The 25930-nt window shown below is 51.5% G+C and overlaps 1 protein-coding gene across 8 annotated transcripts in view; it reads left to right on the forward strand.

Annotated features, from left to right (window-relative positions):
• Nucleotides 1-25930, forward strand: part of PCNT (pericentrin) — a 116012-nt gene that overhangs the window by 36453 nt on the left and 53629 nt on the right. For all 8 annotated transcript variants that reach the window (XM_030806331.1, XM_030806334.1, XM_030806335.1 and 5 more), the window contains exons 14-20: nucleotides 4969-5423; nucleotides 7047-7602; nucleotides 19347-19493; nucleotides 20742-20893; nucleotides 23915-24057; nucleotides 24373-24605; nucleotides 25604-25766. In XM_030806331.1, the coding sequence (XP_030662191.1) occupies nucleotides 4969-5423; nucleotides 7047-7602; nucleotides 19347-19493; nucleotides 20742-20893; nucleotides 23915-24057; nucleotides 24373-24605; nucleotides 25604-25766 (1849 nt within the window). The remainder of the gene's footprint in view (nucleotides 1-4968; nucleotides 5424-7046; nucleotides 7603-19346; nucleotides 19494-20741; nucleotides 20894-23914; nucleotides 24058-24372; nucleotides 24606-25603; nucleotides 25767-25930) is intronic.

Below are 25930 nucleotides of genomic sequence, written 5' to 3' on the forward strand. Positions count from 1 at the left end.
CTTCCCAAGTGACTTTTTTTTTTTTTTTTTTGGTTTTTTTTGAGACAGAGTCTTGCTCTCTCGCCTAGGCTGGAGCACAGTGGCGCGATCTCAGCTCACTGCAGCCCCCACATCCCGGGTTCAAGTGATTCTCTTGCCTCAGCTTCCCGAGTAGCTGGGATTACAGGTGCACACCACCATGCCCGGCTATTTTTTTTTATTTTTTTATTTTTATTTTTTGAGATGGAGTCTCGCTCTGTCACCCAGGCTGGAGCGCAGTGGTGCGATCTCAGCTCACTGCAAGCTCCACCTCCTGGGTTCACGCCATTCTCCTGCCTCAGCCTCCCGAGTAGCTGGGGCTACAGGCACCCACCATCACGCCTGGCTAATTTTTTTTTTGTATTTTTAGTAGAGACGAGGTTTCACCGTGTTAGCCAGGATGGCCTCAATCTCCTGACCTCATGATCCACCCGTCTCAGCCTCCCAAAGTGTTAGGATTACAGGCATGAGCCACTGCACCCGACCATGTCCAGCTAATTTTTGTATTTTTAGCAGAGACAGGGTTTCACCATGTTGGCCAGGCTGGTCTCAAACTCCTGATCTCAAGTGATCTGCCGGCCTTGGCCTCCCAAAGTGCTGGGATTACAGGCGTGAGCCACTGAACCCGGTCCCAGGTGACTTTTTGATGCTCATGTCTTTATGCTTTTCTCAGGCCACCATTTTACCTCCTTATATCAATTATGGGGAGAAGACTGTGGATTTCTCTCTTGTTAATTTTAATTCTTGTTTTGAGTATGTGGAAGCTCTGTTGTTACACGTGTACACATTTGTGATTGTAATGTCTTCCTAAAAATTCACCCTTTTCTGTCTTGTAGTATTCTGTCCAAAAACACACCTCTTTGTTGTTTTTGTTTTTGTTTTTTTGTTTGTTCGTTTGTTTGTTTTGAGACAGAGTCTCACTCTATCGCCATGCTGGAGTGTAGAGGTGCGATCTCGGCTCACTATACCCTCCGCCTCCCAGTTTCAAGCGATTCTGCTGCCTCAGCCTCCCGAGTGGCTGGGACTACAGGCATGTCCCACCACACCCGGCTAATTTTTGTATTTTTAATAGAGACGGGGTTTCATTATGTTGGCCAGGCTGGTCTCGAACTCCTGACCTCATGATCTGCCCACCTCAGCCTCCCAAATTTTTGGGATTACAGGCGTGAGCCACCGTACCCAGCCTCGTCTTTTATCAATACAGTCATTCCAACCTTTGTGTGCATTTTGTCTGGTGTATCTTTTTTTGTTCGTTTTAGTTTTTTTTTTTTTTTTTTTTTTGAGACAGACTGTTGCCCAGGCTGGAGTGTGTGGCACAGTCTTGGCTCACTGCAACCTCTTCCTCCCAGGCTCAAGGGATCCTCCCACCTCAGCCTCCCAAGTAACTGGGAGTACAGGTGCACACCACCATGCTGAGCTAATTTTTGTGTTTTTTGTAGAGATGGGGTTTCGCCATGTTGTCCAGGCTGGTCTTGAGTTCTTGGGCTCGAGTAATCCACCCGCCTCGGCCTCCCAGAGTGCTGGGATTACAGATGTGAGCCACTGCACCTGGCCTACTTTTTATCTGTTCAAAGTAAAATGCATTTTATGTGGACAGCATATAGTTGGCAATTTTTTTTTTTTTTTTTAAGATGGAGTCTCACTCTGTTGCCCAGGCTGGAGTGCAGTGGCACGATCTCAGCTCACTGCAACCTCCGCCTCCCGGATTCACGCCATTCTCCTGGCTCAGCCTCTCCAAGTATCTGGGACTACAGGTGCCCGCCACCACGCCTGGCTAGTTTTTTTTATGTTTTTAGTAGAGACGAGGTTTCACCATGTTAGCCAGGATGTTCTCGATCTCCTGACCTCGTGATCCGCCTGCCTCGGACTCTGAAAGCGCTGGGATTACACGCGTGAGCCACCGCGCTGGCTTTTTTTTTTTTTTTTTTTTTTTTTTTGAGACGGCGTCTTGCTCTGTCGCCCAGGCTGGAGTGCAGTGGTGCGATCTCCACTCACTGCAAGCTCCGCCTCCCAGGTTCATGCCATTCTCCTGCCTCAGCCTCCCGAGTAGCTGGGACTACAGGTGTCTGCCACCACGCCCGGCTAATTTTTTGTATTTTTAGTAGAGACGGGTTTTCACCATGTTAGCCAGGATGGTCTCGATCTCCTGACTTCGTGATCCGCCCACCTCGGCCTCCCAGAGTGCTGGGATTACAGGCATGAGCCACCGCACCTGGCCATAGTTGGCAATTTTTAATCCATTCTGATAATCTCTGCCTTTTAGTTGCAGTGCTGAGTCTATAAATGTTTAATGTAATTATTGATGTGGTTGATTTAGGTCTTCCGTTTCACTGTTCATTTTCTGTGAGATGCATCTGGTGGTCATGGTTCTGCTTTTCCTTTTTTCTTGTGTTTTTGGATTATTTGAATATTTTCTAGAAGTGATTTTAATGTATCTGTTGACTATTAAGTTATTCCTTTTTGCATTATGTTTTTAATAGTTGCTCCAGGGATTAAAATACACATTCTTGGCCCGGCACGGTGGCTCAGGCCAGTAATCCCAGCACTTTGGGAGGCGGGTGGATCACCCAAGGTCAGGAGTTTGAGACTAGCCTGGCCAACATGGGGAAACCCTGTCTTTACTAAAAAATAAACAATAAAAAAATTAGGCGAGCATGGTGGTGCATGCCTGTAATCCCAGCTACTCGGGGGCCTGAGGCAGGAGAATCGCTTGAAACCGGGAAGCAGAGGTTGCAGTGAGCCGTGATCACGCCACTGCATTCCAGCCTGAGTGGCAGAGCGAGACTCTGTCTCAAAGAAAAGAGAAAAAAAAGAATACACATTCTTAACCTTGTCTTTTATCAGTACAGTCTACTGAGAGTCACCATGATGCTGCGTTGTGTAAACTGTGACCTCTGACTGCACAGGTGCTTTTGTCACCTCCCCTTCGTCTTCTGTGCTGTAGTTTTCATAGACTAGACATCACATCCGCCTCCTGCAGTGTCAGGAGATTTGCTTTGGAAAACATGTATTTGAAAGAAATTGAGGAAAAATGGCCTTATACTTGCCATTTCTGGTGCTCTTCATTTCTTCCTGAAGATATGAGTGTTTGGCATCATTCCCTTCAGCGTGAAGGATCTCCTTCAGCATCTCTTGCTGTGCTGCACACATTTTCTCTGTTTTTTTGAAAAGTCTTTATTTTAGCTTGATTCTTGAGGAGTATTTTTGTGGCATAAAAAAGTCTAAGGTGACAGGTTTCGTGTTCAGGATTTAAAGATGTTTAAAACCCTTCTGTGCAGATTTTATGATCTGTTTTGTCTTGGTGTTGGTTTCCACTGATTGTGTTTTCTCTTCGGCAGGGGTCACGTTTTCTTGCTTATTTATGGGTCAGCTGGGTGCAGGTTGCATCCTGGACACCATGAGTGATAGATTTGGAGACTCTGGGTTCTGTCCTGCTCCTCTGGAGAGTGTTGGCTTTCTGTTGCAGCAGGCAGTTCACTCGGGTGACTTCAGACTCCATGCTCCCCTGCGTCTGTGCTGGGCTGCGGCATGGTGTTAATTCAGCTCTTGTAGCTTTAGCCGGCTTGCTTGCTTTTGGAGTCTGCCCCTCGTACGTACAGATCGGGGTCAGCCTGAGACGTGGGCGGGGTTCATTCCCAGGCGTTGCAGCTCTCTTTCCTCCCTCACCCTCCAGTTCCTCTGGCTCACATGAAGGATTTGGGATTTCTGTGTGTAGGGCACGGACAGACAGATAGTACTCTTACTGAAAAGCTGGAAAAACAGCAATGGCCCAGTGCCGTTTCTTCCTTGTGAGTGTCCAGCCCTCTCCAGGGTCTGTCTGCTTGTGGATCTCTCCATGGCTTTCGGGTTTTTTTTTACGTTCTGTTCAGTTCATAGTGGTTGTCTCTGGAGGGCTGGTCTGTCGAGGTGCACAGGCATCACCAGAAGTAGGACCCTAAACTTTAATAACTTAATTTTTAAAAAAGGAGTTGAGGTCAATCTTATATGCCTTTTTTTGGGTTTTTTGTTTGTTTGTTTGTTTCTTTTTGATGAGTTCAGTAGTTTATTGACCTACTTTCTTTCTCTTTGAAAGTCCTAGTCAGGCACAGTGGCTCACACCTGTAACAATCCCAGCACTTTGGGAGGCTGAGGCAGGCGGGTTCCTTGAGCTCAGGAGTTCAAGATCAGCCTGGGCAACATGCAGAACGCTGTCTCTATAAAGGATTGCTTGAGCCCAGGAGTTCGAGGCTGCAGTAAGCTGTGATTGTTCCCCTGCACTCCAGCCTGGGCGACAGAGCCAGATCCTGTCTCAAAAAAAAAAAAAAAAAAAAAAAAAAGATTAGGATATTTGCCCTCTGCATTCTCCTTCATCCCCCTCTGCACAGGATCCCTTTACAGTGTGCCTTGCAGTTCATCCACCCCTTGCTCAAGGTCTTTCACTGTCCTGGCGTTGACCTTGTACAGATCGGGAGCATCACACCATCGGCTGCTCTTGCCTCCTGGGCATCCGGTCGTGCTTGGTGCAGTGGCCCAGCGCTATCTGTGGGGTTGGCGTTCCCCTAACAGAGGCCTGCGGCCGATCTGAGTCCTGCCACTGGTCTTGGTCTGAACAAAGAAGCCTCCAGCTGCTGCCTTTGCTCGGCTGATGTGTGCTGTCTTCGGTTGTTGGTTGCTGTCAAGGCCATGCGCTCCAGAGATAAAGAATAGTCGGTTCTCGGTGCCAGGATGTAGGAGGCATTTTATTTAGTTTTAGACTTGTCTACTTTAGGTTTCTTCCATTGTCATCAACATGAGAATCATTTCCGTTGCCGTGTACAGCGTAATGGGTGTGAATCATTCCCGTTGCCGTGTGCAGCGTAATGGGTGTGTGTGGTGAAAGTTGCCTGTCTTCAGAGGTGGGTTTGGGTTGTCTCTTCTCATAATCTCTTCCATTAGCATCTTTCCTCCTAAATGAAATTATGTTGTCTGTAGGTAAAACATAATCTAATTGAAGACCACCAGGAGGAACTAAATAATGCTAAGCAAAAGACTGAGCTGATGAAACAGGAATTCCAAAAAAAAGAAATGGACTGGAAAGTTATGAAGGAGGAGCTACAGCAGGAAGCTGAGGAGAAGTTAACGTTGATGCTTCTTGAACTGAGAGAAAAGGCTGAATCCGAGAAACAGACCATTATAAACAAGTTTGAGCTTCGAGAAGCTGAAATGAGGCAGCTTCAGGACCAACAGGCAGCCCAGATCCTGGATCTGGAGAGGTCCTTGACGGAGCAGCAGGGCCGCCTGCAGCAGCTGGAACAGGACCTCACTTCAGACGACGCCCTGCATTGCAGCCAGTGTGGGCGGGAGCCGCCGACAGCCCAGGATGGGGAGCTTGCCGCGCTCCACGTGAAGGAAGACTGCGCCCTGCAGCTGATGCTGGCCCGGAGCAGGTGGGTTTGCGGTGACGCCATCTGCAGTCCCTGTGAGGCCAGACACCGTGGAGGGTAGAAGGTGGGCAGGCTCTTGGGAGAAGGCGCTGTGGGCTCCCCTGGTCGAAAAGGTCTGGAGGGAGCTGGAACAAGGTGTGGTGCTTTAGATTTTCAGCCTAATTGCAGTGGGACAGGTTTGTGCTCGGACGGGCAGGTTGGCAGCTGCTGCCCCGAAGCCCTGCAAGCCTGTACTCCCTGGGTGGGTGTCGGGGGCGGGCATCAGTCATTGTCTCTGTTGTTCTTCGTGTGTTTTAAGATTTGAACAGCAGAAGCTAAACCTCTTTTATAGGTGTCATAAGGACATGGAGTTTATCCACTAAGCGTTTTTGTGTTTTTTTAACTTAAACAGGTGATTTTTTAAAATAAGCACGTTTTTCTAAAACATACACACTCTTATTTGAAGTTTTCAAGAGGTTTAGAAAGTGATTGCATTCTTTGCCTGTGGGTGCTGACCCTTTTTTCGAGCCGCAGTCCCTGGGCTGTGCCGTTCCTTCTCATCTGTCTGCCCCACCCAGCCCTTCCCTAGCAACCAGGGCCACACAGGGCCCTGCTCAGGGATTGGAGAAACTCACGTTCAGGTCACTGGGGCTGCATGAACACGAGCAGGATGCTCTTCTTACCAGGCTACGACATGCACTTCGTGGTGGAGCTGAACCAAGGAGGCCCTCAGGAGAGGCTTCCAGGCGCAGAGGTGCCCATGCCTCTTGCCATCTATCCTGTGTCGCCAGCGCCCATTGGAGGCCTTGGCATTTTGCAGGACCCTCCAGCTCCAGGCTCTTTGGCCTCCTGATGGGAGCAGGTCCTTCTGTGAGGACTCTCCCTGCCTCTGTCGTTGGCCCTGAGTGCCGTCTGCACTTCCTTAATTCACTGCCATGGGGTTCTATTCACTGCCATGGGGTCTCTTCATTCACTCCCATGGGGTTCTGTTCACTCCCATGGGTTTCTGATCACTGCCGTGGGGTTCTATTCACTGCTGTGGGGTTCTATTCACTGCCTTGGGGTTCTGTTCACTGCCTTGGGGTTCTTTTCACTGCCGTGGGGTTCTGTTCACTACCGTGGGGTTCTGTTCACTGCCGTGGGGTTCTGTTCACTCACTGCCCTGGGGTTCTATTCGCTGCCGTGGGGTTCTGTTCACTGCCGTGGGGTTCTCAGGCCTCACCCTCCCCATGGACCCCCATGGGTAGTGCCCCTTCCCTGCTGAGGAGCAGAGATTGCCTTGGGATTCTTGGTTGGGACCTGGCTTGGACCCTGTGGTGTGAGTAGGAGGTCGGTTGTGCCTGCCGTGCGTGGCTCTGGCGGGGATGTGTGTGTGCCAGCGCTGGTTCCTACCTGTGGTCTGTGACCTGGTGACTCCCATGGCTTTGGCCTTTGGCCTCTGGGCTCCTCTGGCTTCATGGGGCCTCTTCACTCTCCCACTTACTATTTCTGGTGGTCGAGGGAAAAGTAGTAAGAGCAGATAAAATCCCGAAACGATGACCTAAACAGTTGAAGTGGCGTTTCCTGTGGGAAACTGACTTGGCTTTTGCAAGGGTCAATGCTTCCTGGTGCGTGTTTAACTGTCCTGTGTTCACTTTGTTGCCACAGGTTTTTAGAGGAACGTAAAGAGATCACCGAGAAATTCAGTGCGGAACAAGATGCCTTCCTGCAGGAGGCCCAGGAGCAGCACGCCCGCGAGCTGCAGCTCCTCCAGGAGAGACACCAGCAGCGGCTCCTGTCAGTGACGGCGGAGCTCGAGGCCAGACACCAGGCCGCGTTGGGCGAGCTGACAGCCTCCTTAGAGAGCAAGCACGGGGCTCTGCTGGCCGCACGTGTGGCCGAACTGCAGACAAAACACGCTGCCGACCTCAGCGCTCTGGAGACCAGACATCTGTCCAGCCTTGATTCTTTGGAATCCTGTTACCTGTCTGAATTTCAGACCATCCGTGAGGAGCACAGGCGGGCCCTAGAGCTCTTACGAGCAGACTTTGAGGAACAACTGCGGAAAAAGGACTCTCTTCACCAAACGATTTTGACTCAAGAGTTGGAGAAACTGAAGCGGAAACATGACGGGGAGCTACAGTCTGTGCGGGACCACCTGCAAACCGAAGCGAGCACAGAGCTCGCCGGAACCGTGGCTCACAAGCTGCAGGGAACGCACCAAGTAAGGCACCAGGGCCCTGCTCCAGCCCAGGGCAGGCCTCTCCCCACGGCCTGTGTGTTTCCACTGCGTGTCACATGTCTGCGTGCGTGCTGTGTGTGCCTGTGCGGGTGTCTGTGTGTCTCACAGGCTGCCGAGATCAGTGGGGACTTCTGGTCTCTTTGTGAACTGGGCTTTTTCTCACTCTTTCGCCAGGCTGGAGTGCAGTGGCGCAATCTTGGCTAATTGCAACCTCCGCCTCCTGGGTTCAAGTGATTCTCCTGCCTCAGCCTCCCAAGTAGCTGGGATTACAGGTGCCTGCCACCATGCGCGGCTAATTTTTGTATTTTTAGTAGAGACTGGGCTTCACCATGTTGGCCAGGCTGGTCTCGAACTCCTGACCTCAGGCGATCCACCTGCCTTGACTCTCAAAGTGCTGGGATTACAGGTATGAGCCACCGCACCCGGCCTGAGCTGGGCTTTAAAACACTGAGTTGAAGGGTTATTTTGATCACAGGCACCTTGTTAAAGGCTTTGCTCTCATATGTATGTGGGAGGGCCTAGACCTTGGTGTGGGATTTTGTGGGCTTTGGAGTATTCCTCAAGGCTGGCCGGCACCTCTGCAGCAGACTTGATTTCCAGGCTGCTGTGGGAAGATCTGATGGTCATGTTGTGTATTCAGAGCCTTGGTCCTCTCCTTTATTGATATTTCCTGAAATAAAACCCTTTTGTCACATTTTAAGAGCAGTGATGGGCCAGGCACAATGGCTCACGCCTGTAATCACAGCAGTTTAGGAGGCTGAGGCAGTTGGATTACTTGAGCCCAGGAGTTTGAAACCAGCCTGTGGGCTACAAAAAGTAAAAACAATTCACTGGGCCTGGGGGCATGCACCTGTAGTCTCAGCTACTTTGGAGGCTGAAGCAGGAGGATTGCTGGGATACAGGCACGTGCCACCACGCCTCGCTAATTTTTATTGTTTTGTCTCCCAGACTGGTCTTGAGCTCATGGGCTCAAGTGATACTCCTGCCTTGGCGTCCCCAAAGCCCTGGGATTACGGGTGTAAGCCTCTGCACCTGGCCAGTGTAGTTACTTTTTCAACTTTTAAAAATCTTGTGTGTCAGAATATGTGTAAGCACTGGTACCAAGTTGTGTCAGAAGAAGCCAGACCGAGCAGTCAGAATCCCCCTTGGATTCCCAAGGTGGCCGTGGAGGGGCCTGCACACACAGCACATGCAGACACAGCACACGCACATACGCAGCACGTGCGCACAGACAGCACATGCACACACGCAGCATACACACACAGCACGTACCCATACAAGGCACGCACACACACAGCACATGCGCACACACAACACGTGCACATGCAGCACATGTTCTCATGCAAGGCACATGCACACAGCACATGCACACAGCACATGTACACACACAGGATACGCACACACAGCACATGCTCGCACAGCACACACACAGCACATGTGCACACAGCATGCACACACAATACATGCTCATACACACAGCACATGCACACACGTAGCACACACAGCACATGTGCCCATACAAGGCACACACACACGGCACATGGTCACGCACAGCACATGCATGCACACACAGATCACATGCATGCATAGAGCACGTGCGCGCACACAGCACATGCGCATACATAGCACACGCACACACACAGCACATGCACACACAACACATGTGCCCATACAAGGCACATGCACACACGTGGCACATGGTCACACACAGGACACGCTCACACATAGTACATGTGCGCACACACAGCACATGCACATATGCAGCACTCACAGCATATGTGCCCATACAAGGCACATGCACACGCACGCAGCACATGTGCATACACAGCCCATGCACACACGCAGCACACTCACAGCACATGTGCCCATACAAGGCACATGCACACACACAGCACACACACACAGCCCATGCACACACACAGCTCGTGCACACACACAGCACACGCATATACACAGCACACAGCACATTCACACACACAGCACTTGAACATACACAGCACATGCTCACAGCACATGTGCGCACATAAACAGCACATGTGCATGCGTAGCACATGTATGCACACAGCACATACACATAGCAGATGTGCACACAGCACGCACACACAACACATGCACACAGACGTGCACATGCTCACACAGCACATGCTCATACAGCACGTGCACACACGGCACATGCACACACATGCACACACAGCACACACACAGCACATACACATGGCACGTGTGCACACAGCACACACACAACACGTGCATACACAGGGCATGTGCTTACACAGCACATGCTCATACAGCACATGTCAACATGCACAGCACATTCTTACACACACAGCAGATGCACACATACACAGCACATGCATATGTGCACACAGCACATGCACACACACACTGCACATGTGCATATGTCATTCTGCATGTCGTCCTGCAGGCTGAATGCCTGGGGCCCTCCTGCTTCTGTGTTCTGGGTCTGTACGATCTTCTGGCCTTTCTGTGGGGGGAGGGTTAGAGTCTGGAGCACTTCAGAAATAATTGATAATTTATTTGAAGCACTGTGTGCAAATTTTAGGTGATTTGTTTTTGTACATACGGTTTTAAGGGGGTTTTAAACAAGGACATGCTAAGATCTCATTTCTAGCCATAAAGTAAGGCTTTGAGCCTGGAAGGTTTGCTTGGTGAAGAGGGACTGCTCCTGAGAATGGGTGATGCAGCGCCAGATTCTGAGGTTAGAGGGACTGCTCCTGAGAATGGGTGATGCAGCGCCGGATTCTGAGGTTAGAACTGACTTGTTTCTTCACATGGACAGCTCTGGGTGCTGCCCAGTGTGGACACTGGCCCCTCAGTCCTGAGGCACAGCCCTGAGATGAGACCTGCACCCTGCTGGGTATCGTGTGGGTCTGTCTTCTCTGGAAAAGTCAGACTCTGTCTCGCTTTTCCAAGGACTCATGCTAAAGAAATTCTGTCCATTTTATCTGTGCATAGCACAAAGAGGTGTTCATTTTCTGAAGTCGTGCGTCACCTGCGTCCTTTAACCTGTATTTTTGTTCTTCTAGGGTGACTGTTTTTGTGTTGTTGTTGTTTTGGAGAGAGGATCTTACTCTGTCGCCCAGGCTGAAGGTAGTGATGCAATCACAGCTCACTGCAACCTTGAACACCTGGCCTCAAGTGGTCCTCCTGCCTCAGCCTCTTCAGTAGCTGGGACTACAGATGTGCACCACCACGCCTGGCTAATTTATTTTTTGTAGAGATGGGGTCTCATTGTGTTGCCCAGGCTGGTATTAAATTCCTGGCCTCAAGCAATCCTTTTGTCTCAGCCTCCCAAAGTGCTGGGACCATAGGCGTGAGCCACGCCTGGCCCGGACTATTACCGGAATACTCCTAGAGTGTCTTTGCAGTATTTTTCTAGTTGAGGTACAAGTTTGCGCGAGTAAGTTATCTTTTTACTTTGCTGCTAAGGATGTGCATGTCAATACTCTTTTTTTTTTTTGAGACAGAGTCTCGCTCTGTCTCCAGTCTGGAGTGCAGTGGCGTGATCTCGGCTCGCTGCAACCTCTGCCTCCCTGGTTCAAGGGATTCTCCTGCCTCAGCCTCCCAAGTAGCTGGGAATGCAGGCATGCGCCACCCTCCCAAAGTGCTGGGATTACAGACGTGAGCCACCACGCCCAGCCTTAGCTTTTTTTTTTTTTTTTTTTTGATGGAGTCTCGCTTTGTCGTCAGGCTGGAGTGCAGTGGCATGATCTTGGCTCACTGTAACCTCCGCTCCCCCAGTTCAAGTGATTCTCCTGCCTCAGCCTCCCGAGTAGCTGGGATTACAGGTACATACCACCATGCCTGGCTAATTTTTATATTTTTAGTAGAAACAGGGTTTCACCATGTTGGCCAGGCTGGTCTAGAACTCCTGACCTTGTGATCTGCCCGTCTCGGCCTCCCAAAGTGCTGGGATTACAGGCGTGAGCCGCTGCGCCCGGCTGCTCAGATACTCTTTTATGTGATTGTTTTGGTGTAGCTGATTTGACAGAAGAAAACAGTTGGGCTGTGGGGAGGTGAGATGTACTGTTAATTTTATATTATGTTTTTTGGGGCAGATGGCAGCATTTGCAGAAATAGAATAACTCAGCAGGCCCCCGGTCCCACTGGTTAGTGGGGTACACACTCAATACATCAGTCCCCCTCTCCTCCTGATTGTTCAGAAGCAAATCCAAGACACCATGTGTCTGCGAGTGAGGTGTTTTCCCCCAGTACAGCATAACCGTGATCCATTCTCACCTAAAACATCCGCAGCGATCCCTGCATTTCATCACAAGCCCAGCCCACGTGCCAGTCTCTTCTGGCTGGCTCACATCAGGATCTGCTGGTCACTGTTCCCTCGTTCCTGCAAAGCGTGTTGGTAGATCCACAGGCCTGTGATTGGTGAGAATGCTTCTTGTATGGTGGCCACTCCTCTCCTGGTCTCCTGGTCTTTCCTCAGGCTTTACCCCGTGAAAAGACTTATACAAGCTGGCCGCAGTGGCTCGCGCCTGTAATCCCAGCACTTTGGGAGGCCGAGGCGGGTGGATCACCTGAGGTTGGGAGTTTGAGACCAGCCTTACCAACATGGAGAAACCGTGTCTTTACTAAAAATACAAAACTAGCCAGCCGTGGTGGCACATACCTGTAATCCCAGCTACTCGGGAGGCTGAGGCAGGAGAATCGCTTGAACCCGGAAGGCGGAGGTTGTGGTGAGCCGAGATCATGCCATTGCACTCCAGCCTGGGCAACAAGAGCCGAAACTTCGTCTCAAAAAAAAAAAAAAAAAAGTTACACAGAGCCCTGCCAAGCCCTGATGGGAGTGTTTTGGGTCATTGTCCCAGAATAGCTGGGATGTCCTGTTCTTCCCCTGTGGCGATGCTTTATCTGAGCCTCAAATATCTTTGCACCTGTTGGAACAGCAGTCACTTGTCAGCAGGGCGACTTGACCTACGCTTGTGGGGTGATTGGATTACTTTCCGGGATACCGCCCTTGGGGTTTTGGTTGTGAGGAAAGTCCTCTGAAAACGTAAGCTTGATTTCTTTTTGATAGAAGTGTGTATCCCATAAGATTCCCCCGCGCTGCCCTGCCCTGCCTCTGCTGGTAACACACGCAGAGCTGAGTGCAGAAGTGAATCGCATGCGGCCGGTGTGGGGTGCTCAAGGCGGTGTCATCTTTTCTTGGATTGAAAACCCAAATCTATTCATAGGTTAATTATTTTAAATATTAAGATAATATTAATGTTGGTTTAGATAGCGTTTGAATGTCCTGAATGCATCCTCAATTGAATGTCTTTGCCTTCTGATATTGGTATTCTCTGTGCATGCCACTTACTTATGATTAAAACATATGTGATATTTTTCTGTAATTGTGTGGATTTTAGAAAAACCTGAAAATAACTTTTTTTAAAACATCTTTTTTGATACCTCACAACTTAGAACATGGTCAATTTGAAGAGTTTTATTCCAGGCTAGAGCCTCTGCCAGGGGGTTGCAAGAAGAAAACCTCCTTTCAGCCGGCCCGGTCAGATTGAGGGGTGGCTGAGGACACACGCTTCTGCTCGACATTGCGGCCGAGCCGAGGCCCTGGGCCTGAGGGATCACACGTGGGGCACTGGCCGTCCCACTGCTGGGCCTGCATGCCTATGACCTGTCCAGCCCTGCCCAATGTCTCCTGGGGGCTGTCCCCCTGCGGGGAGCCACCTCATTTGGCCTCCTCCACCTCCTATGTCCTCTGCAGGTCTGCCGAAGGCCTGAGAGTGTGCAGGCAGGACAGGGCCAAGCGTGGACAGTTAGGGTGGCTCCCCTGGGTGCGAGGTGGTACCTGCAGGTGGTGCTGTGCCTTGAAACAAAGCGAAGGTCAAGACTGGACACGTGGAGCTTCCAGCTGCCAGTGGATGGAGGGAGTGCCGCCTCTGTCTGCCGTGCCCGGGCATCCTGGTGGGCTGCGTGCAGTGTTGGCCCTCCCTGGCCGGGGTTCTCTGTGGAGCCTGCCCTCTACCCTCTCCGTCTGCAGTGTGTGACTCTGGGATCCAGGAGGCCGCGGGGCTAGAGCGTGGCACCAGCCGTGCTCCTGAGTGGGGCATAGCTTGGGGCGCCTGGGGCTTAGGACAGGCTCCGCAGGCTGTGGAGGTGTCCGATGTTCCTGGGCTCCCGTGTTGGCCTCAAACAGAAGTTTGATTTTCTCATTGTTACACAGTAGGCCTCTATGAGAGGTTTTTGTCCAAAGAGAGTAAGTAGTCTGTGGCTCAGAAAGATGTTCAAAGGACCACTGATTTCAGCCTGGGACTCTTGCCACATCCTTTGCTGGGCACGGGGAGGGCAGAGGTTTGCCCTCGGGCCCCACAGGCTGACACTGTGAGTGCCAGGAGGGAAGTGCCTGATCCGTGCCTGGCTGGGCCTGAGGAGCCCGTCCACTGTGTCTGAGCATGAGCCGTTGTGGGCACCATGGTGGCACCTGGTCTTGAGGATTAATTTTCCTGTTTTCCCAGTCTCTTGGCCTCTGTCCTGCTGGGTGCACTGGCATTTGGGGTTTTGTTCTTGAATTCACCGGCATTTTGTGGTTGGTGTACACAGAACCAGCATCCCTGTTTGGACCTCTTACTCCTGGCCCGCTGCCCCCTCCCTGGCTGTTGGTCCAGATCAATGCGTCTGTCCCCTGGGAGACGCACTGCTGATGGTTGGGGTATCAGCAAGGTAATTAAAGTTCTTTGGAAACTTTGTAGTGTGCACAGCTCAGAAGTTAATCTTAAGTCCTTCCTTTCAAACAGATGGAACTAAATCAAATCCAGGAGAGAAAGTTTATTAAAGTGAACTGTACTCACAATTCCAAATGGTCTTGAGACCTTGAGAGTGACTTTAGTGTTGTACCGTGTGAACCTGTTTCTGGTTCCTGTGACTAAGATGCAGATGCACAGCCCACCTGGCACCTTCAGCAAGTTCCAAGCCGGCGCTGGGGGCACCCGATCCTTCATCCTTTTCCTCCCCATGGCTTATCACACGAAAAAGGTAGAGAATAAAGGTCATTTCTGGTGTCAAGGATTCCATATGTTTATTGAAACTGTTGCCCCACTTACTTCAGAAAAGGCACTCACTCAGTGTTGACGTCTTCCTCCTCCTGAAGCTGGTGGAGCCCCAGCCCTCAGCCCTCCTGGCCGTGCTGGGCAGGGAGCGGGAGCCGGCACTCCACCCCAGCTGTCCTGGAGCAGCAGGTCTTCTTTTCACGTGCCAAGTTAAAACACAAAATAATTTCATTGTCTTAAAACTGAGCTTTTTCTAGGCAACTTTTGTCAGGCCTTTTTATATTTAAATCTGCTGTTTAACATACCTTTTCTGCCAAGAATCTGTCATCACTTATCTTAGAGCTGAGAAAAGTTTATTCTAAAATATTTCGTCACCTCAAAAAGAAACCCCCAGTGGCTCGTGCCTATAGTCCCAGCACCTTGGGAGGCTGAGGCAGGAGGATTGCTGGAGCCCAGGAGTTCAAGACCAAAAATGAAAAAATAATAAAAAAATTAGCCTGGCATGTTGGCGTGCCCATATGGTTCCAGCTACTGAGAAGGCTGAGGTGGGAGGACCACTGGAGCCCAGGAGGTTGAAGCTGTAGCAAGCTGACATCGCACCACTGCACTCCAGCCTGCACGACAGCAAAACGTTGTCTCAAAAGATAATAAATGAAAATTAAGGAAGAAAAGAAGAAACCCCCCCTCGTTAGCATTTACTCCCCATTGTCCCTTCTCCCCCGTCCCTGGTGATCTGCCGACTGCTCGCCGTACCTGTGGGCGTCCTATGTAAATAGACTCAGTGTGTGCCCTTGGTGTCTGCTGCTTTCACTTTGTGTGTTTCCCAGGTTCACACACGTTGTAGCATGTGTCGGTACTTGCTTGATATTTGTTTTCTGCGTATCTTATGCCCTTTTTGTTCCTGTATTCCTCCATTATTGCCTTTTTTCACTTTAATTTCCTTGATGTTTCCTTTACCGTACGGTGGTCGCCACTTACCCTCGGGATGCATTCCAAGACCCCCAGTGGGTGCCTGAAATCGTGGATGGTTCTGAACCCCTTATACGCTGTTTTTTCCTATACATACCTGTCATCAACTTTTACCTTAAAGGAGTCACCCTATGGTGTCTCTGGCATGTCTGAATTGCACTGTCATCAACTTTTAACTTAAAGGAATCACCCTGTGGTGTCTCTGGCATGTCTGAATTGCACTGTCATCAACTTTTAAAGGAGTCACCCTATGGTGTCTCTGGCATATCTGAATTGCTCCGCCATCAACTTTTAAAGGAGTCACCCCATGGTGTCTCTGGCATGTCTGAATTGCTCCGTCATCAACTTTTAAAGGAGTCACCCTGTGGTTCTGCATATTGAATTGCTCCGTCATCACTTTAAAGGAGTCACCCTATGGTGTCTCTGGCATATCTGAATTGCTCCGCCATCAACTTTTAAAGGAGTCACCCCATGGTGTCTCTGGCATGTCTGAATTGCACCGTCATCAACTTTTAACTGAAAGGAATCACTCTGTGGTGTCTCTGGCACGTCTGAATCGCAGCATCGCCTCTCTTGCGCTTTGGGGCCGTTATTAAATGAAATAAGGGTGACTTGAACACAAGCACTGTGATGCCGTGACAGTTGGTCTGATCACCGAGATGCCTGCGTGTGGGCAGGTAGTGCTTGCCACGTGGATAACGCTGGACAGAAGGATGACCCCCGGCCTGGCCTGCGAGATTTCCTCACACTGTTCAGCTTGGGGGCAGGCAGTTTAACACTCATAAGAGTTGTTTACTTCTGGAATTTTTTCAGAATGAGGTTGAACACAGGTAACTGAAACCGCAGACAAAGGGGACTGCCATATATTGAGTTATTTTCTTAGCGCTTGCCCTGAGCATTACAGCAAGCACCTTCTAACAATCTGGTTTGGATTAATACCAACTTAATTTAAAAAGTTTACAAAACCGTTTGCTAATGTAGCTTCATTCCCTCGTCTGCCCTTTGTGCTCATATTGTCGTACCACGCACATCTTTCTTTTTGTGCTTGTTACTTTACGCACGTGTCTTTTAAATCAGGAGGAAGAACAGTTATAAACAAAATGCATGTTGTTTTGTCTCCTGTTTTCTCTGTGTCGTTACCTGCGCTACTGCTGCTTGTTTCTTCCTGGGAATTCAAGTCTGGTGCCTTATGTTTCAGCCCGAAGGACTTCCTCTGGGATTTCTTGAAGGACAGGTCTGCTAGTGATGAATCCTCTTAGCTTTTGTTTTTGTGGGAATGTCTTAATTTCTCCTTCACCCTTGAGAGATCATTTCCTGGATGTGGGCTTTTCCTTCAGTGCTGCGTGGGCTCTCCGCTGCCTCCCCTGTCATCCGGGGCCGCGTGTCATGAGCCGTGCCCGTCCTCCCGGGCCGCCTGTCATGAACCGCGCCCGTCTTCCTGGGGCTGCGTGTCTTGAGCGGCACCCGTATACCTGCTGTGCACTGTCTGGCCTCAAGCTTTGTCCTGAACCCTGCTGAGGTTTGGCTGTGATGGGTGAGGTGTGGGTCTCTGTCAGTTTGTCCCACTTGGAGTTCATTGAGCTTGTATGTGGGGATTATTATTATTATTGTTATTTTCATCAATTTAGGAGGTTTTTGGCCATCGTGTCTTCAAGGGTTCCCTCTGCCCTTTTCTCTCCCTCTCTCTGGCTTGAGGGTGCCCCACGGGCCTTGGAGACTCTGCTGAGTTTTCTTCATGTTTCTTTCTGTTCCCTGACTGGATCGTCTTAATTGACCTGTCTTCCAGCGTGTGAATTCTGTCTTCTGCCTGCTTGACTCTGATGCCGAACCCCTCTGTAGTGATTTTTTTTTCAGTGATTGTATTTTTCAGCTCCAGATGTCAAGGGAGCTCTATTTCAGTCTTTCTCTCCGCTGAGGGCCCTGTGTGTGTTGTGCCCTCAGGGCTCTGGCAGGCGGTGGACAGCCTGGCCCTGGCCTTCACCCCTGCTGTGCCAAGCCACAAGTTCACTGCAGCCAGCCCAGGGCCTCTTGGGCCTTCCCAGTGTGGGCACAGCCCTGCACGTGTTCACACCTTGTAGAGTCCCAAAAGATGTCAGAGCTTTTCAGAGCCCCCTGTGGACATCTCATTCTCAAGTGTTTTCTTTTGTTTTTCCGGCAGCCCCTTATTAGTCCCAACTGGTTTCTCTACTGCGGGCAGCTGCAGCTGTTAAACAGTTGACACTGGCTGTTTCCAACCAATGCCTTGGGGTAGAATTTTTTTTTTTTTTTTTTTTGAGATGGGGTCTCTCTCTGTCACCCAGGCTAGAGTGCAGTGGCGCGATCTCGGCTCACTGCAAGCTCTGCCTCCCGGGTTCACGCCATTCTCCTGCCTCAGACTCCCAAGTAGGTGGGGCTACAGGCGCCCACCACCACACCCGGCTAATTTTTGTATTTTTAGTAGAGATGGGGTTTCACCATGTTAGCCAGGATGGTCTTGATTTCCTGACCTTGTGATCTTCCCAAAGTGCTGGGATTACAGGCGTGAGCCACCGCGCCCGGCCAACCCTGGGGTAGAATTTTTGACACCGAGAGCTCTGACCCAGTCACGGCAGCAAGGAGCCCGGCAAGTTGTGCATGGACATTTTGGGGTGCCCCAAATCCATTGTGTCCCCCACCCCACCCCAGCAGCTACTGGTTTTCAGGGCTGTTAGATTGGAGAGGAGATATGGAGTCAGGGTAAAGTTAAGCACCTGAAGTTTGTTCTGATGGACACTCAGCCTGTGTTTTCCATAAACACTCTTCGGATGATCGCAAACCTGACCAGTTTTCCACAGCTCTGAAAACACTGGTTTTGATGGTTTTTACCACTCTTTCTTTTATAGAGGAACAGATTTTGGAGGTCCTTACTTTGCCATTCTAGAAGTGCTACCTCTGGAGGTTTAAAAAAAAAGCTTATTTCATTAATTTAATTGGCCAGGTGCAGTGGATCACACCTGTAATCCCAACACTTTTGGAGGCCAATGTGGGCGGATCACTTGAGGTCAGGAGTGTGAGACTAGTCTGGCCAACAGGTTTTGGTAGAAACCCTGTCTCTACTAAAAGAAAAATTACAAAAATTAGTTGGGTGTGGTGGCAGGCGCCTACAATCCCAGATACTTGGGAATCTGAGGCAAAAGAATCCCGTGAACCTGGGAGACAGAGGTTGCAGTGAGCTGAGATCACACCACTGCACTCCAGCCTGGGTGACAGAGTCCTTCCAAAAAAAAAAAAATGTGTGTGTGTGTGTGTGGTGTGTGTGTGTGTATAGAATTTAATTCATCTGTTGAACCTTATTTAAAAGTTTTTGTTATTTAGAAAGAAAGAAGGTTTAATCTTTTAAAAGGGAAGGAACCTGGGTTTCCAAATATCTTGGGTTTTCATGGCTGTAATCTCTTGATGGTAAACTTCTTAGTGTGACAGAAATGTTACAGGAGCCATTTGGGAATGGTAGTGAGCAGTTGCTTATGACATGCAGCTGTCACCAGTGCGAACTTGTGTCTCCTTAAGTGTTTTATCCCCGAAACCAGGACTTCGTGTTCCCAGTGAAGTCCTTGAACCCATGTTTTCTGTGATGGGGGCTGTGGTGTGGCTCATCGCGGCTCTTGGTGCAGAGTGGGGGCTCCCTGCATATCTGCTGAATGTGCTGAATTCTGGCTAACAGCAAAGAATGTATTTTTCTAGCTTACTGGTATTTTTTATTGTTATTGATGTGTACAGGGTGAATTTGGAAGTGAAAAGAAAACTGCTTTGCATGAAAAAGAGGAGACACTTCAGCTTCAGAGTGCGCAGGCACAGCCTTTTCACCAAGAGGAGAAAGAGTCTTTGTCTCTGCAGCTTCAAAAGAGGAATCACCAAGTCCAGCAGGTCTGTGGAATACGCCGTTCCCTTGTGATAAGACGTGTATAGCATAAAAATCATTTTCACTATTTCAGTGCATAGTTCAATGGCAGGAGTGCACTCATGGTGTTGTGCATTCACAGTGTTGTGCATTCAGTGACGGAAGCGCATTCATAGTGTTGTGCATAGTTCAGTGGTGGAAGCGCATTCATGGTGTTGTGCATTCAGTGACGGAAGCACATTCATAGTGTTGTGCATAGTTCAGTGGTGCAGGCACATTCACGGTGTTGTGCATAGTTCAGTGGTGGAAGCGCATTCATGGTGTTGTGCATTCAGTGACAGAAGCGCATTCATAGTGTTGTGCATAGTTCAGTGATGCAGGCACATTCACAGTGTTGTACATTCAGTGACGGAATCACGTTCACGGTATTGTGCAGCCATCACCACCATCCATCTCCAGAAGTCTTCATCTTGCAAAACTGAACTCTGTCCCCATTAGACTCTCACCCCCCATTTGCCCTCCCCTGGCACCATGGCTCACACCTGTAATCCCAGCACTTCAGGAGGCTGCGGCAGGAGGACCACTCCAGCCCAGGAATTCGATACCAGCCTGGGCAACATAGGGAGAACCTGTCTGTACAAAAAATAAAAAAATTAGCCATGGGTGGTGGCACACGCCTGTAGTCCCAGCTGCTCAGAAAGCTGAGGTGGGAGGATTGTCTGTGCCCTGGAGATTGAGGCTACAGTGAGCTGTGATTGTGCCACTGCACTCCAGCCTGGGCAACAGAGTGAGACCTTGTCTCAGAAAGAAAGATCTTTGCCTGCCTGGCAACTGACTTTTGTGAATAACCAGATACAGTGACTTATTTCGAATTGCTGTTTGAGCGGTGGATCTCCGATGAACTGGCCCCTTCCCTCCCCTGGCCTCAGGTTCCACCTGGAGATGTTTGTGTATTCTTTTGTAAATGATGAATAACGGAGGAAAAACCGTATCAATTTTCACCTTTAATCAGCACCTCGTTCACCTTTCCTGTATTTTTATTAAATGTGCAGGTGCTCCTTGGCCTTTGCTGGCGCCACGCCTCGACCACTGTCAGTCGAAGGTGTTGTGAGTCGAGGGACGTGCCAAAGTGCCTGCTGCTTTTGCCCCATCGCCAAGCTGAAAAGTCCTAAGTCAGAGACTCTCAGATAGTGAAATTGTGTTGAAAGTCCCTTACAGCCATTTGCTTTTAACCAAATTGTTTTAACTAAAGCTTTAACCATTTTTCCCGATAGCTGAAAGACCAGGTTTTATCCTTAAGTCACGAGATAGAAGAGTGCCGCTCCGAGCTGGAGGTGCTGCAGCAGAGGCGGGAGCGGGAGAACCGGGAAGGCACAAACCTCGTCTCCATGCTCAAGGCCGACGTCGACCTGTCCCACAGCGAAAGGTCAGTGTGTCCTCGGCACCGAGGCTGCCTTGTGGCGATGCCATTGGTCCCCACGGCTCCTGACCCCGTGGCTGGTGCCACCATGCACGCTGGCTCCTGGTGGACGGGGACCCGACTTCCTTCTTCTCTTACTTAGAAAGATTGTAAGCACCGGGAAGAACTCGCCTGCTGTGTCTCATCTCCTCATCTGGTCAGATTAAAACCAGCCATTATCTCCCACACAGAGCCCGACCCCTCCCCTTTAGTGTCCGCGTCCCCGCAGCGTGTCCTCGTCCCCGGCATGGGGTGCAGGCCCACATGTCTCGTGGTTCCTGTGCTTTGGACTGTGTGCAAGTGTCATGCCTCATGCATCTCTCTCTGTCACATGTGTTTCTGAGACCGGCCCGAGCAGGGGCCGTAGCCCTGTCTGTTCCTTTCTCCATTGGGAGCCTGTGCCTGAGGAGCTGCAGGCACTGGGCTGAGCGCCCAGCCCCAAGGGCTCTCCCAGGGCGGGGTGTGGGTCTGCTTACCACGGGCTGTGGGGTCGCCTCCCCTGAGTGCATGGGTCCAGGCCGCGTCCCGGCTTGGTGCCTCCTCACCTGCAGTGATGCTGTCCCCAGGCTTGACTGCCCTTTTGTCTCGTTTGGGGTCTTGAGAAACTGTTTGCTCCTCTGACACCATGTAGGTTTTTCCCAGGTCATCTCACAGAGTTTTAAGTTTTGCTTTTGTATGACTCTGGGGTGAGCCTGCAGCTCTTCCGTTGTTCTTGCTTGCACCTGTCTGGGTAGTGGACTCGGCACCGTGTTGCCAAACGCAGCCTCCTCTTGGGTGTACGTCCTACCCATCCCCTTGTGTGGGTCTTTGGCTGCTCCCACTGGCGTGTCCCCGCCCGAGGCCTCTGTGTCCTGCTGCTGCTCCCATCTGTGTGTCCCCACCCGAGGCTTCTGGGTCCAGCCACTGCTCCCGTCTGTGTGTCCCCACCCCAGGCCTCTGGGTCCTGCTGCTGCTCCCGTCTTTGTGTTCCCACTCGAGGCCTCTGGGTTGTGCTGCTGTGTCCTGAAGCTCTGGACTGGTTTGGCTCTGCTCTGGAGACCAGCCAGGGTCGGAAGACCCGGTCGGGCTGATGGGACCCTCTGAGCTCACAGCCGTTTCTGGAGCATTGGTGTCTGTCATGCTGAGGGTCTGTCCGTGTGTGGGGGGTGTCTGTGCAGGTCTCTCTTTGTTCTTTTCATCAAGTTTTGTGATTTTTCTGTGAGGACCTTGCCTTCTGTAGCACTTGGCTGTGGGTGCCTCGTAGCTTGGTGCTGACTCTCTCGAGTCACCCGCGTCAGTGGGCGAGCGAGGGCTCTAAACTGAGGGACACAGAGGCCAGTGGGGCGGTCTGTGCTCTAAACTCGAGGGGTGCAGAGGTGGGTGGTGGGCGGGGTAGCCCCAGGCTCTAAACACAAGGGGCGGCCGGGCGCAGTGGCTCACGCCTGTAATCCCAGCACTTTGGGAGGCCGAGGCGGGCGGATCATGAGGTCAGGAGATCAAGACCATCCGGGCTAACACAGTGAAACCCCGTCTCTACTAAAAAAATACAAAAAATTAGCCGGGTGCGGTGGCGGGTGCCTGTAGTCCCAGCTACTCGGGAGGCTGAGGCAGGAAAATGGCGTGAACCCGGGAGGCGGAGTTTGCAGTGAGCCGAGATAGCGCCACTGCATTCCGGCCTGGGCAAAAAGAGCGAGATTCTGTCTCAAAAAAAAAAAAGAAAAAAAACAAAAACACAAGGGGCACAGAGGTGAGCCCACGGTCCCTGGACACTGGAGAGGCTGCCTATCTTGAGGTGGGGTGGCTGCAGACGCCCTGATGCCTGCAGGAGTTGGGCATTTTGGGGGGTGGAAGTGTGCCGGGGAGCAGGTGGCATTCTCTCCGTCAAGCCCCTCCTCAGAACTCCCCCTCCCTGTTATTTGCCCAGAGTCCGGTCGCGGGGCCTGCACGAGGCTGCCTCCCGTTCTCACCTCACAGTCCCCACGAATGAGTCCTCGTCGTCTGCCCCACAGGGTTGGGCTTTCTGGGGACAGAGCTGTGAGCAGAGTAGAGGGAGGGCTGGCTGTGTAGGCACCGGGTCAATGTGCCTGTCCTCAGCGGCGTCACAGCCAGGAGGGCTGCCCCTAAATCATAGTGCAGGGAGCAAGGTGTGGAGGGGCCTGTGGCCTCGGGAGCCCCTGTGTGTAAAAATAGAAGCATCCCGGCCGGGTGCAGTGGCTCATGCTTGTAATCCCAGCACTTTGGGAGGCCGAGGCGGGCGGATCATGAGGTCAGGAGATCGAGACCATCCTGGCTAACATGGTGAAACCCCATCTCTACTAAAAATACAAAAAATTAGCCGGGCACGGTGGTGGGCACCTGTCGTCCCAGCTACTTGGGAGGCTGAGGCAGGAGAATGGCGTGAACCCCAGAGGTGGAGCTTGCAGTGAGCCAAGATCGTGCCACTGCACTGCAGCCTGGGCGACAGGGCGAGACTCCGTCTCAAAAAAAAAAAACAGAAGCATCCCAGACCGCACATCCATAAGACCTAGAGAGAGGCTGGGAGACACCATCCTCTTCCTGCCACTCAACTCCTGTGAATGTGTGGCTGAGGCCTGACTTGGTGTTGGACAGACATCTTGTAAAATGGCTGGCTGGTGCACCCTGTGCTCCAGGGGAGAGACGGAGCCTGTGTGCTGCTCCTGGGTGATTTACGCTGTGCGGCCACATCACACACCTGCAGGACGGGTTTGCTGTGTTCCTAATATGATGCCTTTTACAAATCAGAAATGGTATCAGGAAGACCTCACCTAGGAAAGCCCGTGTCCCTGAGTGGGCTCCACGTGGTTGTCTTGTCTGTGGCCTCAGCTTCCTGTGCTCACACGGGCATGAGGATCATGTCTTCTGGCCCTGTGGGGACAGGCAGCCGTGGGCCGAGGGGTGCAAACTGGTGGGCGGCCCCTCAGCAGCATCCAGGGTGGGGGTTCTCATGCCGTGACTGGCCTGCCTGATGATGGGCGTTTCCTGTCTCAGAGGGGCCCTCCAGGACGCCCTGCGCAGGCTGCTGGGTTTGTTTGGGGAGACGCTGAGGGCAGCCATCACCCTGAGGAGCCGGATCGGGGAGCGCGTGGGGCTTTGCCTGGATGACGCGGGCGCGGGCCTGGCCCCGTCGGCAGGTGAGTGTGCCGGGACCAGCCGCCCGGCCCTGTGCTTGTGGCCCCTCGGTGGTCCTTGGAGCTCTCTGAGAGGAGCCTCCGTACTGGGCGATGCCCTTGGGAGTGCTGCCGTCCTGGTTTCCTGCTAGTTTCTGCACTTACAGAAGGCCGAGACCGGGGTCTGGGCTAAATTTGTCAGCTCCTGTGGACGTGGCGCTGTCTCGTCTCGGCTGGGGCGACATTCTGAGTTCTGTGGCTTCCTTGTCGTCCTGGCTGCTGTGGCCGCGGCCAGCTTGCTTGCTGAGCCGCGTGTGCCGGCGTCTGCTCGTCTTGCAGCTCCGGCGCTGGAGGAGACGTGGTCTGATGTGGCCCTCCCGGAGCTGGACAGAACTTTGTCTGAATGTGCAGAGATGTCTTCCGTGGCTGAAATTAGCAGCCACATGCGTGAAAGCTTTCTCATGAGCCCAGAAAGTGTGCGGGAGTGTGAGCAGCCCATCCGAAGGGTCTTCCAGAGCCTCAGCCTGGCTGTGGACGGCCTCCTGGAGATGGCCCTGGACTCCAGCAGACAGGTGAGGCCCAGGCTCCCGGGGTCCTGTGGAGAAGTGAACGGCTGAGTAGCTGACGATGCCACATGAGCCTGGTGGGTGCCGGTGCCAACCACACTCGCACAGGTTTCTCCCAAGGAGGAGGCTTTTCTGGACCAGATCTTTCAGGACGTGGGCTTGCTACAAATGAGAGAATCTGTTTGTTTAATTTGGATAATAAACAGGCCCATTTCCTTTACTTCATGCACTGTTGCAATTCCATGTGGAGTGTTTTCATATTTAGAGATTATCACTAAGAAAGGAAATTTTTTTCAACCCTTTTAGAACATTTCAGACAATTAAAAAAGACATTAAATAGGAATATGTGGAAAGCAATCAAAGATCCTTTTTTCAGCCAGGCACAGCGGCTCACTCCTGTAGTCCCAGCACTTTGGGAGGCTGAGGCAGGAGATTCACTTGAGCCCACGAGTTTGAGCCAGCCTGGGCAACATAGCGAGACCCCATTTTAAGTTAGCCAGGCATGGTGGCATGCGTCTGTGGTCCCAGCTCCTCAGGAGGCTGAGGCAGGAGGATTGCTTGAGCCCGGGAGGCTGAGGCTGCAGTGAGTTGTGGTTGCACCACTGCACTCCAGCCTGGGTGCAGAGCAAGACCCTATCTCAAAGAAAAAAATAAAAATAAAAATTCTTTATTGCTAAGTTTTGAGTTCAGAGGTGTCTCTGGGCCTCAGCCTGTAGATGGCCTGGGAGCCCCAGACTGGACACAGTTGCCAGGGGAGTGTCTGGAGGAAGGGAGAGGGGCCCAGGGCTGAGATGGGAGGCCGGGGAGGGGTCCTCATTGGGGACTGTGGCCACAGTGCCTCGGAGGGTGGCTGAGATGCGCTCAAGTCCCGTCACCCTGGCCTGGCCCTGCCTGGGTGGTGACGACCCGAAGGGTCTGGGGGTAGAAATGGCGTTCTCTTGGTCTTAATGTAGACTTCAGTTATTTTTGGTCTGGAGTTTTGATTTGCAAATGTGTTTTAACAGCTGGAAGAAGCACGCCAAATTCATTCTCGTTTTGAAAAAGAATTTAGTTTTAAAAATGAGGAGACAGCACAGGTTGTCAGGAAGCACCAGGAGCTGCTGGAGTGCTTGAAGGAGGAGAGCACAGCAAAGGCAGAGCTGGCGCTAGAGCTGCACAAGACTCAGGGTGAGCAGCACGGGGCCTCGGGGCACCTGGAGCACAGGCACGGGGAGCAGGCCCGGCCTCACTGAAGGAAGGAAGCCTTCAGAATAGGGCTTTTAAAGTGAAATGTAAAAACAAAGCCAACGTGGGAGGCACGCATGGTTTGGGAGGAACGGGGTGGTCGGGAG

Source organism: Nomascus leucogenys, chromosome 25 (assembly GCF_006542625.1).
Source record: "Nomascus leucogenys isolate Asia chromosome 25, Asia_NLE_v1, whole genome shotgun sequence".
NCBI classification, from domain to species: domain Eukaryota; kingdom Metazoa; phylum Chordata; class Mammalia; order Primates; family Hylobatidae; genus Nomascus; species Nomascus leucogenys.